Source organism: Schistocerca piceifrons, chromosome 9 (genome assembly GCF_021461385.2).
Source record: "Schistocerca piceifrons isolate TAMUIC-IGC-003096 chromosome 9, iqSchPice1.1, whole genome shotgun sequence".
In the NCBI taxonomy this organism is placed as follows: Eukaryota; Metazoa; Arthropoda; class Insecta; order Orthoptera; family Acrididae; genus Schistocerca; species Schistocerca piceifrons.
In genome coordinates this window covers 170,484,460-170,500,171 of record NC_060146.1, presented here as the reverse complement: position 1 = coordinate 170,500,171, position 15,712 = coordinate 170,484,460, and the positions used below count along the sequence as shown (strand labels likewise).

General features: G+C 42.8%; 1 protein-coding gene across 1 annotated transcript in view; it reads left to right on the top strand.

Annotated features, from left to right (window-relative positions):
• Positions 1 to 15,712, top strand: part of LOC124716817 (serine protease 44-like) — a 42,026-nt gene that overhangs the window by 13,746 nt on the left and 12,568 nt on the right. The window contains exon 2 of the mRNA XM_047243368.1: positions 12,413 to 12,581. Coding sequence (XP_047099324.1) covers positions 12,413 to 12,581 — 169 coding nt within the window. The remainder of the gene's footprint in view (positions 1 to 12,412; positions 12,582 to 15,712) is intronic.

Genomic DNA, 15,712 nt, shown 5'->3' with positions numbered 1-15,712 from the left:
TCGCGATGTGGGAGTGTTGTCCTCGGCAAAACTGAATTAAATGTTTGACAAACTGAAACAGTGTATTTACCGCCAGCTTTGAACACTTGTTCGAATAAAAACACACGCATTTCAATGGTTAGCATTTTAACAGTAACAAAAACGAAACAAACGAACAAAGAAACTAAACTTAAACATTCACGTCAACACGTAACGACACACACCAACGATACTACCGACGCTGGCTGAGGTAAACGAAACAGTGGAATGTTGGGAGAGTCCACTTGAAGGGAAGTAACCCAGGCAGGGGAACAATCATACGGCACGCGCGGCTGACAATCGTACGGCACTGCGGAGAGATTTTTTGAACAACCCGTGTAAGTGATAGCAAACGCATTATCGCATCTGTGATAATACTGGAAAGATCTGCGGTGTACTGGAAGACTACCAAACAAACTGCAGTTGCACTGAGTGCAATGGAAGCAGAATACTAGTCAGTGCCAGACTGCGCAAGGGAGAGAGAGCTACTCAAGAGCCGCGACCTGAAGGAATCCACTGGAGAGGGGACGCCTGCGTGCTGTGACAACCAGGCGCCAATTATACTCTCCAAGAATCATATAGGTAGGTCAAGAACGAAGCACACCGGCATAAAACACAATCTCGTCAGGGAGAAAGTAATGAACGGAACGACTGACCTCCAGTACATTTCGACAGATAAAAATCAAGCAGACTTGTTAAAAAAGCCACTTAATTAGAATGTTGGGCAGTGTCGCTGTGACAAAATTTTACTTTCGAAGTGATGATTGGCACACACAGTGGTCCCGGTTACTACAAGCCACACCACAAGTTGGGAAACGAGGCCAAATTTCTAGTAGTTTACTGTCGAGTTCAGATTTTCACAAATGTTTTATTCGTATCTTACAAAAACTGTGAGTACGGCAATAAACAGCCTTTTAAACACGCCACTAACGGCAATCAAATAATTTATAGTAATACAACAATTAAAATTTTTTTTAACAAACACAGAAGCTAGCAGTACGGCAATAAACAACCTTTTAAAACACGCCGCTAACGGCAATCAAGTAATTTATAGCAATAGAACAGTTTAAAAATTAAAAAAAAAAAACACAGAAACTAGCAGTACGGCAATAAACTACCTTTTAAAGCACGCCGCTAACGCCAATCAAAGTAATTTATAGCAATACAACAATTTAAAACAATTAAAAAATATTAGTAAACAGGCTACTAAAGTAAATACAGAACTTTCTTGATAAAGTACGGTGAGGTAGTGAAGCTACCAACACCGCCATTACAAAAAAAAAAAAAAAAAATTAAACAGGTCTGCCGGCCGGAGTGGCCGAGCGGTTCTAGGCGCGCAGTCCGGAACCGCGCGACCACTACGGTCGCAGGTTCGAATGCTGCCTCGGGCATGGATGTGTGTGATGTCCTTAGGTTAGTTAGGTTTAAGTAGTTCTAAGTTCTAGGGGACTGATGACCTCAGATGTTAAGTCCCATAGTGCTCAGAGCCATTTGAACCATTTAAACAGGTCTCAGCAAACACCCGATTAATGGCAATAAAAGGAATTTACAAACTTGAAGGAATTTAAAAAAATTTTAAACAAAAATATCCTGGAATATCATTAGAACGTAACAGATATGACGGACCCGTGTAAGGCGGCCACAAATCACCCACTCAGGGATGCTCACGCTAGGCAGAATACTGACCAATTTAAATACGCCCGTAAACACAATTGCCATTCTCAGGCTGGTCACTGCACCGACTTTTAGCCAGCGAAAACTTGTTATAAGATGGCTTAGCTTGCTGACAGAATTAGAGCTAACCTCGTGCAAGGAAACATTACACCACACAGTCCTGAATGAACGACCTCATGATCAACCAACAAGAAGCGTGAATTTACTCATAACACACGACAGAATAGCGAAACAATTAAACTGCCAAAACTGCACCTCCCATCGGACAGTAACGAGAGGAGGAGGAAAGATCGCTGTCTTCAATTACACCGGTGCCGGGGACAGGAAACCCGATTGCCGGAGGCCACAGGGCAGAGGAGACGCTGGTTACGCAAACTTATTACTTAATGATTAAACCTTCCACGAACTTAACTTGCAATTATGCTGGAACAGGCATTACACGACCTGCGATGGCAAGGATCCACACATCCGACCGCGCACGCGTCACCAGTGTACCCAACACGCCACGGTCACGCGACAACACGCTCTGTCACCGGAGTTCACGTCTTCTCTGCAACGTTGACCGGTAGTGACCGCTCCTTCATGTTAGGTGTCTCCTTTTAAACTCCAATGTTGAAACGGAGGATTTAAAGAAGCTTGTTAACGTCCCACCAAGGTGAAATGCACAGCAACTACTCGTGGGGCGATTCTGTATACAACCAACCCGCGGGGAGCTCTTCTGTCAACTCGACCCGCTCGTTACACGCAACCGACGTACATCACGTGGCGACTCGGTACAACCGACCACGCCTGCTTCGCGCTGGAGAGCGACACTGCCCTCCCGTGTCCACCACACTCTCTCTGAGCGCAACGCTCCTACTTCCGCGCCACCACACGACGTTACCACCAGTCAAAGATCTCACTTCCTCCATAGCCTTCCCGGAAGCAAAGCAGAGGGAAAAGACAACCAAGCAGCCACTTAATGACAGACAACATATCAAACAAACATGTTAGGGGAACAAAAGGAAAACCAATGCAATCTAAACACAAGGTGTAGCACGAGTCGATACACGGGTCAATGATGTACAGTACACTTTCGATAATTTGAATTTGAGGGAACCAGGGAGAAAGTTCGAATTTCCGGGAGTTCAACGTAATACGAGTTCAAGTAATGGAGAAGAACGGAGGAAAAAGCTCAAACAAACGAGAGTTTAAAAATACACTGCGCAACAGAAGTAAAGGATCACTTTTTTTCGAACCCCTTAATTGACACCCACTGTGACACAAGAGTTTGAAATTTAGCCCGAGGGTTCCTATAACTTTACTTGTAAGGGTGCAATAGCGTGGCGCCCTGCGATGTCATCCTCGGGATCGATGACACTTCAACAAGAAGGTGTCGACACGTGTGAGAAAAAATGCCACAGCTCGGAAGTTAGTGTCATGTGTAAAGTGGGTTAATGATGGGCAAGAATTTTCACAACAATTCTGTCCAACATCGCTGTGCACCCGTCACACGATGGGAAAGTCGTAACACTCCGTCTTACACACACTTCACCGCCATATTTTGACACCTCTGCGATGGAGGTCAGAACTGCAACACCCAGCTCTGAAATCACTCAGATTTGTTACGAGCGGCCGAGGACGACATTTCAGACACATCGTCGGTCAGAATCGACACGAAAAGGCCTCAGCGGTTGGCCGTCGAAAAAAGACAGCAGCAGGAAGACGTTCTTGATACTCTTTTATACTGCTGTCATCTCCCTGGCGCTTCAATTCTTCTCTAAGGACATCGTGGTCTGCAAGCGCCATTGAACGTCATATCACCCCTTTGGAGTGCAATGTGGCCGTAATTTTTGCTCTGGTCGAAAGGGTGGAACCGCTTGGGACCGTCCAAAACCATTAGACGATATTTGAATGTGATCTGAAGCTGCAAAAGGTTCTTATGCTTTTTCAGTGCTCCAGGTTCACTCCATCCTGTGGCCTGATCACGTAGGGGTTCTCGCGTGACAACGTGATTTATTATTTTTTTACACAAATTATGGATTGATAATGATGGAGCATTGGTGTCATAACGTGGTGGGCTTTGCTCAAAATAATTGATAATTTGGTTTCGGTTCTGAGTTACATTATATTGCTTTTGTGGAAATTGTCCGTTTAGTCAAAGTTAATCTTTAGCAAAATTGTTTGTCACGTTACTGACACTGATCTTAGAACATGGACGTATTCGTTGGAAAATGAAATAAACTTTTTCAGATTATTGCCTCGGCTAATTAGGATTTTTAATCAAGCATGAGATCTTTAATTAAGATCTCATGCTTGATTAAAAATCCTAATTAGCCGAGGCACACGCGAGAGAATTATTTCTTACCACTTTTAGAGTTTGCATTGTAGTCTGGGTCGGGACTCTGGATCTCGGCTATTGAACTGAAAATAGAAATCTTAAAACTACGTGCTCCGCTGCAACGTCTGGCGGCTGTGAAAAACGTTCTTGTTTCGAGCGCATCTTTTTATTCTCTGCACTCGAAAATGATTCACAGAATTTTATATAATAATAATACGCATGAGAGAAAATTGTATCTCGCTTGAGCGGTTAGTATTCACTTATAATCTAATATTAAAATGTTTTGGGACGGTACAGGGTGTGACATTGGCAAATGAATAAAACGGCAAAGGATCTCTCCAAAGCTCTCCAGTTCGGAAATAACCTCGATGATACGCGCCTCAGCATTTACTGAGAATTAAAAAAAAAAAAAAAAAAATACCTTCGTAGAGAAAACCTTCAAAGTAGCGCCAGGTGCCTGTGGGGTAGGCAACCACCTGATACACCCCTATTGCCAGTTGCCTTCCTGCTGGGTGCCGAGCACTTCCTCGAAGATTTTTCCCTCTAGAGGCACATTTATAAAATTATCCCAACCATAACTGGTTCCAGCTTGTAAGATCTGTGCATGTAACAGGTTAGGACAGTTATTCTGTTCTTGTTCAGTTTTCCACCATGATGCTTCTCGTCTTTGAACGCTAGGGTTCAAACAGGAGGACATTTATTAAAAAAATCCCAGTTTCGTCCGCGTTTAATGTGTTGTGTGGCTCGTAGTCATTTAAAAGCTGGTTTCCTTCACCAGTCCACTCAATACTTTCGCAGGGTGAACTGTCCACGCCACCACGTGATTGTGGGACGTTTTTTAAAGATTAATAAACACCCCTCACTTGCTGAAAATCCTTCAATCCTGAGACACTGAGTAAAACACTTTGCTTTTTCCTTGAACATGAAACCAGCCACAGGAACATTTCGTTTTCTACAGTACTTTGTTCACTTGGACAAGCACTCCTCAAGTGGGGTAATTCATCTCATTTTCTTCATATGGCTGAAACAGTTCCGTTGAAATGATCTTTAGTTTTTAAAATCATCAGTAATGCAGATGGTAAATTAGCGAACAGACCTGTAACACCATTTTTCTAAAGTTCACTTTCCACACCTTCATTTTTCATTAATTCAAAGACACTTGTTGTTTGTAGCAATCATGGCATTTCACAATTTCAAGAAACACAGATTGACTGCAGTACAGTATGGAAGCAGGCTGTAGACTGAATGGAATATAGGTCGCAGAAACAGTGGTCTGAGTCTGTACTGGGAATCGCAGAATTTTAAGGGGACTTCAGTTCCAATCACAGAAGTACTGAACTTAAAATTATAGAGTGTGTGCCCTGAGTAGTGGGGAAAATGTCATTCTGGTGCAGTCTGCATTGTTGCCAAATTTAATCAAGATGGCGGCTCTTTCTGGGTGGTCCCCCACCTCCTCTTTGCGGTGGGGTAGATGTGTTATTGTCACATTGTGGATATCATCAGACCCACTCCTGCCCTCCCTCACTTCCCCTCCTATCCCTCACTTTCCTGTATCATCCTGTACTTCCTCCTCTTGTGCCCTAATTCCCCTCCCTTCCTCCACTTGAAAACTGGTTGGACAATGTTTCAGTTTCTGCTCAGCTGCTGGGGGAGTATGTAAGGCACTTTCTTTGGAATTGTATTCATTTATTAATATGTGTATTATCTTGCTGGAAAAATTTCCTACATTTTAGAGGAGAAACCAAACTGACAGTTACCTTACAGCTTTACTACTTAAAATTCAAATAAACAAAGATACTTAAAATTGGCAGGATGATACAAAAATGCTCTCATGAAATAATTGTCATCATTCACACATAGAAAAATGTTCAAATATCGGTAACTGAAGAAAAACCATAATTTTGGCTACACATCGATTAATGCTCTGTAACTCACTGCTTGTAATGGAAAACTTCGAGCTACACAAACTTCGATGAGTAAAACACCTGTTCTAATAGCACATTGCGTGCTACAGATATAGGAACTTCGTCTCCACAGGTATAAAAACACGTGTAGAAAAATCTCTTAAAACTCTTGCCATGCTCTAATGCAACAGGAAGCATTAAAAACGAAATTAAACATTACAAAAATTGCCCTCTTCCTCTGATCACGTGTGTAGAAAAATCATACTTATCTCGAAATTCTCGCCCATGTCCTCATGTGCTACACACTGTTAAAACCGAAAGAAAATATCACAATACTTGACCTTTCCTTCCGACTGTATTCAGAGAAAATCATACTTACCGTGATAGACAATACTAAATATTCAAAAGCCACATTTTTGCAATGTTGCACTCGACATGGATTGTACTGACAGGAAATACATCCAATGACTGGTCAGATCTGTAAAATTTAGTAGGGTCCTTCAAAACCTGTCTTTTTGTGAAACCCAGTAGTCGTCCTATTGAACCCTTCTGGTTAAAATCAGTTGTTGCATTCGTTGCCTTTATTTCAGATTTAAATGTATTGATATTTATGTGTAGCACAACCCCTTTTCTAGAATGTTTTAAAACATCGTTTAAATCGTCAGTATTGTATGCACCAGGTTCTGTTTCCACAATTTCTTTTCCACCATTATTTTCCAGATGAAGTTTATTGTTAGCCTCTGTGATATTCGGAATGCTCCAGCCCTATCAGCGCAATACTCTTATTCTCTACTGCTGAAATCAATCGGTGGGAAGTAATTCACGTGTAATACTAACGATTGTTCTTTTAAAGTCAGAGTATACAACACTGCATATGAATCTCGACTGACAATTTGATGCATAATGCATTTCCAATACGCTTCTTCGTAAATATTAAGGAGAACATGATGCACAGATGCCCACACAAGTGAGTATGAAAGTCTTGGTAGCGATGAAAATTGTGAAACACACGTCTTCTGTCGGTGGAGAATCTTTGTAACTCTTCATGTGGCTGCAGGTCTCGAAATGAGATGAAATAGTAGATGTCATTTCTAATTTGCTTACCATACGCCGCCCAGCGGGTTCCTGGTCCTACAGCGACACATAAATTCAAAATTCCACTCTCTGGATTTCCACATAGTAATGTGTCCCACATAAAGACACCACGGAAATTTGGAATGCTGAATTTTTTCATAACAAACTTGAGCAGATCTGTATCTAGTTCGATAGCTAAACTCCCTTTTTTTTATTTATGCAGAGAGCTACTCCTTTCTTGTTGGTTTCAGTTATAGTCCTTTTCCGATGGCAGCTGCTTCCATCATGCAGTTACGTTACCTTGCCCCCTCTAGCTGCTTCTGGGAGTTTTGTGTTCTTGACTGTTCACTCAGTAGTTGTAGCACCACCAGCTAGTGAACTCATCGCCAAGAGACCTGCAAGGGCAGTAACGAGAAAGGGGATAATTCCGCGTGATATCTTGGGTATCAGTAGAACCCTGTGTGCTTTAACAGGTCCTTTACCTTCATGGTGATTTTAGCTTAATACATCGCTGTCAGGATACAATTTTGAAACAAACCTGCCCTGTCTTCTTCTTCTTACTCATCGTTGTCTTCTTGTTCTTCTTCTTCTTCAGCGCAATAAGTGTGGCGCTCATAACTTGTTTGAAATTCACACCCAAGCCCGACATAATTATAACATCCACGGTTTTATCAACTACAAATGCTACAATGCGCTGCACTATATCAGTACCCTTTCTCGCGCATATTACCTTGGCCTTACCAGTTGCAATTCAATCTGCAGAGTGACTTCCTGAGAGACCTTCATATCTGCATACGCAATGTCGTGTACCAAACATGCCTCATCGAGTAGGCTAATCGCCTTCTCAACACAAGCCACAAGTATTTGAAACTCTGCACTAGGTCTGCAGTAATTACATCTCAGAATGTGCAATTGAATTGGCAGTTTGTTGAGAATACCACCACCTGCTGTAACAGTGGTTGTTGAGAATACCACCACCTGCTGTAACAGTGGTTCCTCACCTTTCTGAGAACGTTATCCCTCGAGTGAAATAAGATTTTAGCTTGTATCTTCCCCTTACCCCTTACCTCCTCTCCACCATCATGAACATTAGTACCCTACTAAACTTTACAATGAAAAGAATTTTATTTGACACTTTTGTTTTTAAAATGACGGAAGATAAATGGTATTTAGTTTTTCTAAATGTTTTCTTAAACCACAAACTAATGCTTTAACGAGACAATTGGCACTGCTTATTTCTAACTACCTTCCTTTTTATAGATTGATTATGTAATTCTCAATGCATCACAAGTAAGAACTCTCCACAGGAATGAGGATAGACACTTGTTACAAAACGTCTTTCCTGCACATCATTCCTCTCGCAAGCAACATTTGTTTCACCCAGACGCTGCACTTCCGTTTAAAATGCACGACATCAAAATGTGTGAACTATTCTTACTATTTACAAACCATTTGATTGTGGGACTTCTTACTTGTGATCTGGCAGCAACTGCAATACTTCAGGCTGCCAATGGTTGTGTATGACAGTAGCCACTACCACTAGTACTACTGCTATTAAAATAACAATAATAATATGACTACTGGCCATATATTTAGGGGGTCGATTGCTGACTTTTTTATGCTGGATGTCAGTACCATCATCAATGCTGTATAAAGCATCTGATATAGGTTTTATAATGGTTCTGTATTTCACACTGCTTTCCTATGTACACCAGTCAATTGCAGTATTTCACCGTTTTTGGGTGACTAATTTACAGTTTTTGTATCATTTAGGAAAAAGAGGTTCATTAAACCAATTTTTCTTTGAAATTACTTAACCTACCAATATTGTTTATACTTTTAAACTTACAGGCTGCATGCTCAATACTTATGGTTTTTCACTACTAACACGAAATGTTCTGTCTCTCCTAGCATCGCTGTGATGGTTAATGAAATTAGCGATGGTATTTTCATTGTGTAATATCGCTGAAAGTTCATTGAGAGATTCAGTAAGTGGTTAAAGGTTTCTCAGAGTGTCTGCTCTTGATCCAAATGTCCTAACCTTATCAGTTGTAACTTCTCTCGATCAGCCTTCCTGACACGATGATCTTATGCTTAGTTGACATCTTGTTATATACTAAGCAGACTCCTTCACAGGGTGCACCGTATATACATCCTGTCCAGTTCTATCAACCTTTTAAGTTAAATCATTTGCGTCTTTTCAAGTGGAGTAACCCTAGCACCAAATTCGTCGACCAGCCTCAGAAAGTTCTAGAAATACATCTCTAGAGCCTTACCTTTATGTGCGTGAGACTGAAATTTTCCATCTGTGTATAAACGAATTCTTCACCTATGTATACCCACCCTCTCTGGCGGAATGTCCAGGATAACTGCGATCCTGTAAACTAACATACCCACCTGTTTCATAACTATATATATGAAAGAACTGGTAGTTGCATCTATAGCTATCATCATTCAGTTTTCTTGTTTTATCAATAACAACAAACCCATACTGTGTGTGATTCCAGCAATTTGCACTTACCTTTACAAATTAATCGAAAGACATGTCAGTTCCTACTTAAGCATGGTAAATATACTTTGTATTCAAATTGTTTGAAGGCTATAATAAGCTTTGCAGTATCCCTTACCAACTATTTTTGGATTCTGGAATACGTTTGACTCAAATAAAATACATCACCACCTACATGATGAATATCGTAGAATTTGATCCTGGTTTTCTACAGTGACCTCATCAAATATGGATGTAGTGTTTGGTTTTACTTTTTCTGGCTGAGGGATTTCACTGCTTTGACTTAATTTCATGTATGATACACCACTGACAACTTGCAGTATCTTTTTGCAGCTGGTACTTGGGCTGAAACAGAGTTTTTGAAAATACACATGCATGCTCAAAATGTACTCTATCTGGGTTGTTAGCAGTGACATGAGAACATCTGTCTTGCCATAGCTGGAGGGACCTGCTATCATCACCTGTGTATTGTTGAGTAGGAGTATCCCATTCTTCTTCTTCTTCACCTGGTCTTCTTCCACACTGTCACAGGACCAGTATCTTACAAAGTCTTTGCGTCGAGGGTGCTTCACCACCCAGCTGTGATATCAGTTACGTAAGGTTTTTGCATGCAATGAGCTTTTACAGAAAATATATGTTACCAGCTGAGTTGCAGTGCTCAGAGGGTATATATACATGAAATTAGATGTGTTATTTAATTTAACAATGACTGAAGACGCTGACTGCGGTGATGAGGTGATTCAGACAGCTTGGTGCTGCTGTGGTGTTCTAGACATTGCTGTGAAAATACTGGAAATGGAAATGTGTGGTAAGTTCTATGGGACCAAACTGCCGAGGTCATCGGTCCCTAGGCTTACACTCTACTTAATCTAACTGAAACTGAAACTAACTAAAGGACAACACACATACCCATTCCCAAGGGACTGTGGCAAGGCGCCCTAGACAGCATGGCTACCCAGCTTGGCTGTGAAAATACTGTTAACAGCAACATTATTATGAGAGCTACGAACAAAATAAGACACGGTTTGCAGTAATGTACATATTTCTATTCAACAATCATACACTGGGTGTACTACATAAAAAAAATCAGTTGGCTCTTCCTTTATCTTCACAGCTGCACAGAATTTATCAAATTAAACTGATGGCTATTCCCTTAGCTTCTTCTTTTGTCATCGTATTGATGCAGTGTTATAGATAGTCTGCATGCACATTTCACATACAGAGATAGTTCACAATGCTTTTAGACAGAGTTTGTACAAAAGGCAGTCATCTGTTCAATATTTTCAACACAAGGGATAGCACCATCCAAAGGCTGAAGAATTTTGTAATGGAGGAGTGTTGCAGATAAATGGATCAATCTTCAGACCTCAACATGAGTGCTGCACCCTTATACAATGATGTTGTAGATAGTGTCAGGCTAGCACAGTAAATGTCTAGGGGTGTACGAGATGGGCAATACTCAGAGGTCATCTGTTGATTGATGTAGTGTTCTGCACAACATAGTTCATCCCATTCCAACTTCATAAACTACACTTTAACACCTTTTGATGCATTTTCAGTCTCAAACACAACACACCACTCACTGCCCACTGATGATTTTATACCAATATTTAAGGACTTTGAACAACTGGCCGTTAAATTATAAGTCGAAGAGGAAAGCAGTAGAGTGCTGGGAGGTACTGGCATCTTATCATCCACCACATCAGCACTCTGTCCTTACAATAACACCTGAATATTCTGGGATGGTGTGTATATTGGAGACCAGTACTGACCTTTACCCTTTGGTACAGGTCTCCCAGCAGAATTCGTCTGAGACTGACTAGGTATCTTCATTATACAAATTCACAACTGGGATTGATAATAGCAGCCAACTGTCCTGCTTTAGGATGCAGGTGTACTGCAGAATCCCACGGTGTTGCCACTGCTGGACCTGACGGGCCAGAGATCACTGGAGTGCTGACTAGCCAGTAGTGGCTGCTGCTGTCCAGGATATGTTCGTGGTCACTGTAGGTCCTGACCGATGCCAGGTTGCTGCCAGTCTGGACATGCCAGAGGTCGCTGAACAAAGAAGAACAAACAATAAGCATATACAGACAAAGACATGGAGTTGATCAAAGACATGGAATTAAACCACTGCAGTTCTTTTGCTAGGTGGAGGTGGATGACAATCTCGATTGCTGTTCTGCGACTGCATTCATCTTATATTTCCCCAACGTCACAATCATGTGACCAGATGTAACATTATTGTGTATCTGATGGTTTCCCCTAATTTTCAGATGGGGGAGGCGTGAATGCTGCGCTCCTATTGGTTCCCAGTGGAACAAAACCCATTTCAAGCATTCTCTGGGAACTGGCTCAGTCGAGCTACATACACCAAGGCGAGCATCTCTCGTTCGTTTAGTCTGGAATCGTGAAATAAGACTAAATCGTCTCCTGCACTGTAGATTGACCAGCCATTTCAAAAAATAGGAACAGCTGCATCACAGGCTATAGTCTCCATGAGTTTCGAAATGCATCCTCAGCCATCCCGCTGCATCACCATTATTTGTTGACAAGTATTCGTGCGGCCTAGAACCGCTCGGCCACTCCGGCCGGCCTGTATATGAGAAATCGGTTGGAAACTTTCCTAATGTCAGCACGTTGTAGGTGTCGCCACGGGCGCCAACCTTGTGAGAATGCTCTGAAAAGCTAATCATTTGCATATCACACCATCGTCTTCCTGTCGGTTAAATTTCGCGTCTGTAGCACGTCATCTTCGTGGTGTACCAATTTTAATGGCCAGTAGTGTACATATGAATGATGGCGATGGTGGACGTAGAGACTTCTGTCTGAAGGAATTGATCAGCTCTAAACTGACAGTTCTCAGACTGATCGAAACAGCGCAAAATTCAGCAGAGATGCGTCTTGTTTCAGACGCGTGGAGCCCACCCAGAGAGGGGAGTGATCGAATCACCGGCGGCCAGCCGGCCGGGGTGGGCCAGTTCCCGTACCAGGCCCTCATCGTCCCAGACGACGTCGAGATGTGGGGCGGCTCGCTCATCACCAGGAAGGCGGTCCTCACCTCCTCGGGGTGCACCATCGGGTGAGTTGGAGCGGCAGCTGGCGAGGTGTTGACAGAGTGACACAGCCTTGTTGGGGAACGACTAACTTCTGATGCTGCATTATGTCGCCGGCCGGAATGGCCGCGCGGTTCTAGGCGCTACAGTCTGGAGCCGAGCGACCGCTACGGTCGCACGTTCGAATCCTGCCTCGGGGATGGATGTGTGTGATGTCCTTAGGTTAGTTAGGTTTAATTAGTTCTAGGCGACTGATGACCTCAGAAGTTAAGTCGCATAGTGCTCAGAGCCATTTGAACTACGAGGGGCGTTCAGAAAGTAAGCTCCGATCGGTCGCGAAATGGAAACGACTATGAAAATCCGATAAAGCTTTGCACAGATGTGTTGGGTAGTGTCTCTAGTATAACCCCAGTTAGCATCACGTCGCTCTTCTCATTTCTGAGCTCGCAGTGAGTGCGTAAAGATGTCTAGAAAATAGTGTCTGCCGCCAAGTACGAGGGCCTGGTGAGAAATTTCGCCTGAAGCTATGCAGCTAATATTACATAACTGTCGTGCTGTTTCTTCTTCAAGACAATTCTCAGCCGCATTCTGCAGGGGCAATGAAGATGCTCCTGCATCGTTTTCAAATGGAAATGTTAGATTACTCACAATACAGTCCGCAATTGTCTCCCCCTGAGTTTCATCTCTGGTCACATGAACCGCTGTCTTTGAAGACAACGTTTTGACACAGACAACGAGGTGTAGGCCAGCGTGGAGAATTGGCGGAAAGCACTGGCGGCTGCCTTCTATGATGAGGCTATTGAAAAGTTGGTACAACGCTATGACAGAAGTCTAAGTCAGAACGGCGACTACGTAGAGAAGTAGCTGAAAGGTGTAGCTAATTGTTAGAAGTAAAACATTTCTGATGTTCACTGTGGTTTCAATTTGGCAATCAATCGGAGCTTACTTTCTGAACAGGCCTCGTATTTTTTGTATTATGTCGCATGTTACACTTTAACAAATTGTATCCAATATCTGCAGCTGTGATTTCAATAAATTTGGTCTTTCAGTATTCCCTATATTCGTCGTGAGAAACGGAAGTGCCGAGTAAGCTGTAAGACTGTTCGTCGGGGACAGGGTGAGAACGCTGACTGAACAGTTTATGGTGCGAAATTTACCTTTGGGCGCAAAGGACGGCCCAACATTGTAACTGTGGAGGCTTAAAATTAATAATTAAATAATGAAACCATTTACAGACACATAAAAACCATCTGCCGTTCACGAAGCTACACGTACGTACAACAACGAGACGCCCAACAATTCATCTACATCTACGGACCCACCAAGCGGCGTTTCTGGTGATTGGAAAACCTGGAGAATGCTTAACCGCATCAGAACTGGGGTGGCTCCTGTGAAATCTAATCTGATCAAATGGGGTTTGTTGGACGAAAATGACGACAAATGCGACTGCGGCACTCGACAGGACATGGAACATCTCCTACAATGCCCTGCCTGCCCCCACAGATGCACCCTCGACGATCTATGGCTGGCTAAAGAAGAAGCATTGGACATTGCCCAATACTGGGCAAACAAATTGTAGTTTCCGGACACGAAAAAGTAAAAGTAATCCACATCTACGTCTATACTCTGCAAACAACCGAGAGATGCATGGCAGAGAGCAAGTCCCATTGTAACAGTTATTAGGGTTTCTTCCTGTTCCATTCACGCATGGAACGCGGGAAGAATGATTGTTTGAATGCCTCTGTGGTGTGCAGTAATTATTCTAATCTTATCTTCACGATCCCTATTTGAGTGATACATAGGGAGTTGTAGTACATTCCTAGAGTCATCTTTTAAAGCTGGTTCTTGAAACTTTGCCAGTAGACTTTTTCGAGATGTATGTACGTATGTACTGGACCGGGCACCGAGAAATGACGGAGAGGCTTCGTCTCCCGTAGCCCTCAGTGGTTCACAACCACACAATAGGACACAGCAGTCCACCCACCCTATTGCCGCCCCACACCGAACCCAGGGTTAATCTGCGGTTCAGCCCCCAGTGGACCCCCGAGGTCGTCTCATACCAGACGAGTGTAACCCCAGATGTTTGCGTGGTAGAGTAATGATGGTGTACGCGTACGTGGAAATGGTGTTTGCGCAGCATTCGCCAACACAATGTAACTGAGGCGGAATAAGGGGAACCAGCCCACATTCGCCGAGATAGATTGCCTAAAAACCATCCACAGACTGGCCGACACACCGGACCTCGACACTAATCCGCCGGCCGGATTCGTACCAGGGACCGGCACGCCCTCCCGCTCGGGAAGCAGCGGTTCTTGGGATAGTTTACGTCTATCTTCAAGGGTCTGTCGGTTCAGTTCCTTCAGTAGCTCTCTGACACCCTCCCACGGATTAAACAAACCTTTGACCATTCATGTTGTCCTTTACTGTACACGCTCAATATCCCCTGTTTGACCTATCTCGTACGGGTCCCACACACTTCAGCAATACCCTAGGATATCTCTAGTGAGTGATTTGTAAGCAATCTCTTTTGTAGACTGATAGTATTTTTCCAGTATTCTGCCAATAAACCGAAGTCTACCACCTGCTTCATCTACGAATTCAATTTCATATCCCTATAAAGTGTTACACCAGGTATTTGGATGAGTTGGTCGATTCCAACAGTGACTCATTGATATTATATTCATAGGATACTACGTTTTTTCGTTTTGTGAAGTGTGCAATGTTACATTTATGAACATTTAAAGCAAATTACCAATCTTTGCACCATTTTGAAATCTTATCAATATATTGAATGTGCAGCTTCTGTCAGAAAGTACTTGGTTACAGATAACTGCATCATCTGCAAAATCCCTGATTTTACTTTTAATATTGTCTGCAAGGTCATTAATGTACAACATGAACAGCAAGGGTCCCAACACACTTGCCTGGAGCACGCCCGAAGTTACTTCTACATATGACGGTGACTCTCCACCCAAGATAACGTACTGCGTCCTCCCTACCAAAAGGTCCTCAATCCAGTGACAAATTTCACTTGATACCCCATATGATCCTACTTTTGGCAATAAGCGTAGGTGGGGTGCTGAATCAAATGCTTTTCGAAAATCAAGAAACACTGCATCTACGTGGCTTCCTTGATCCAAAGTTTTCAGTATGTCAT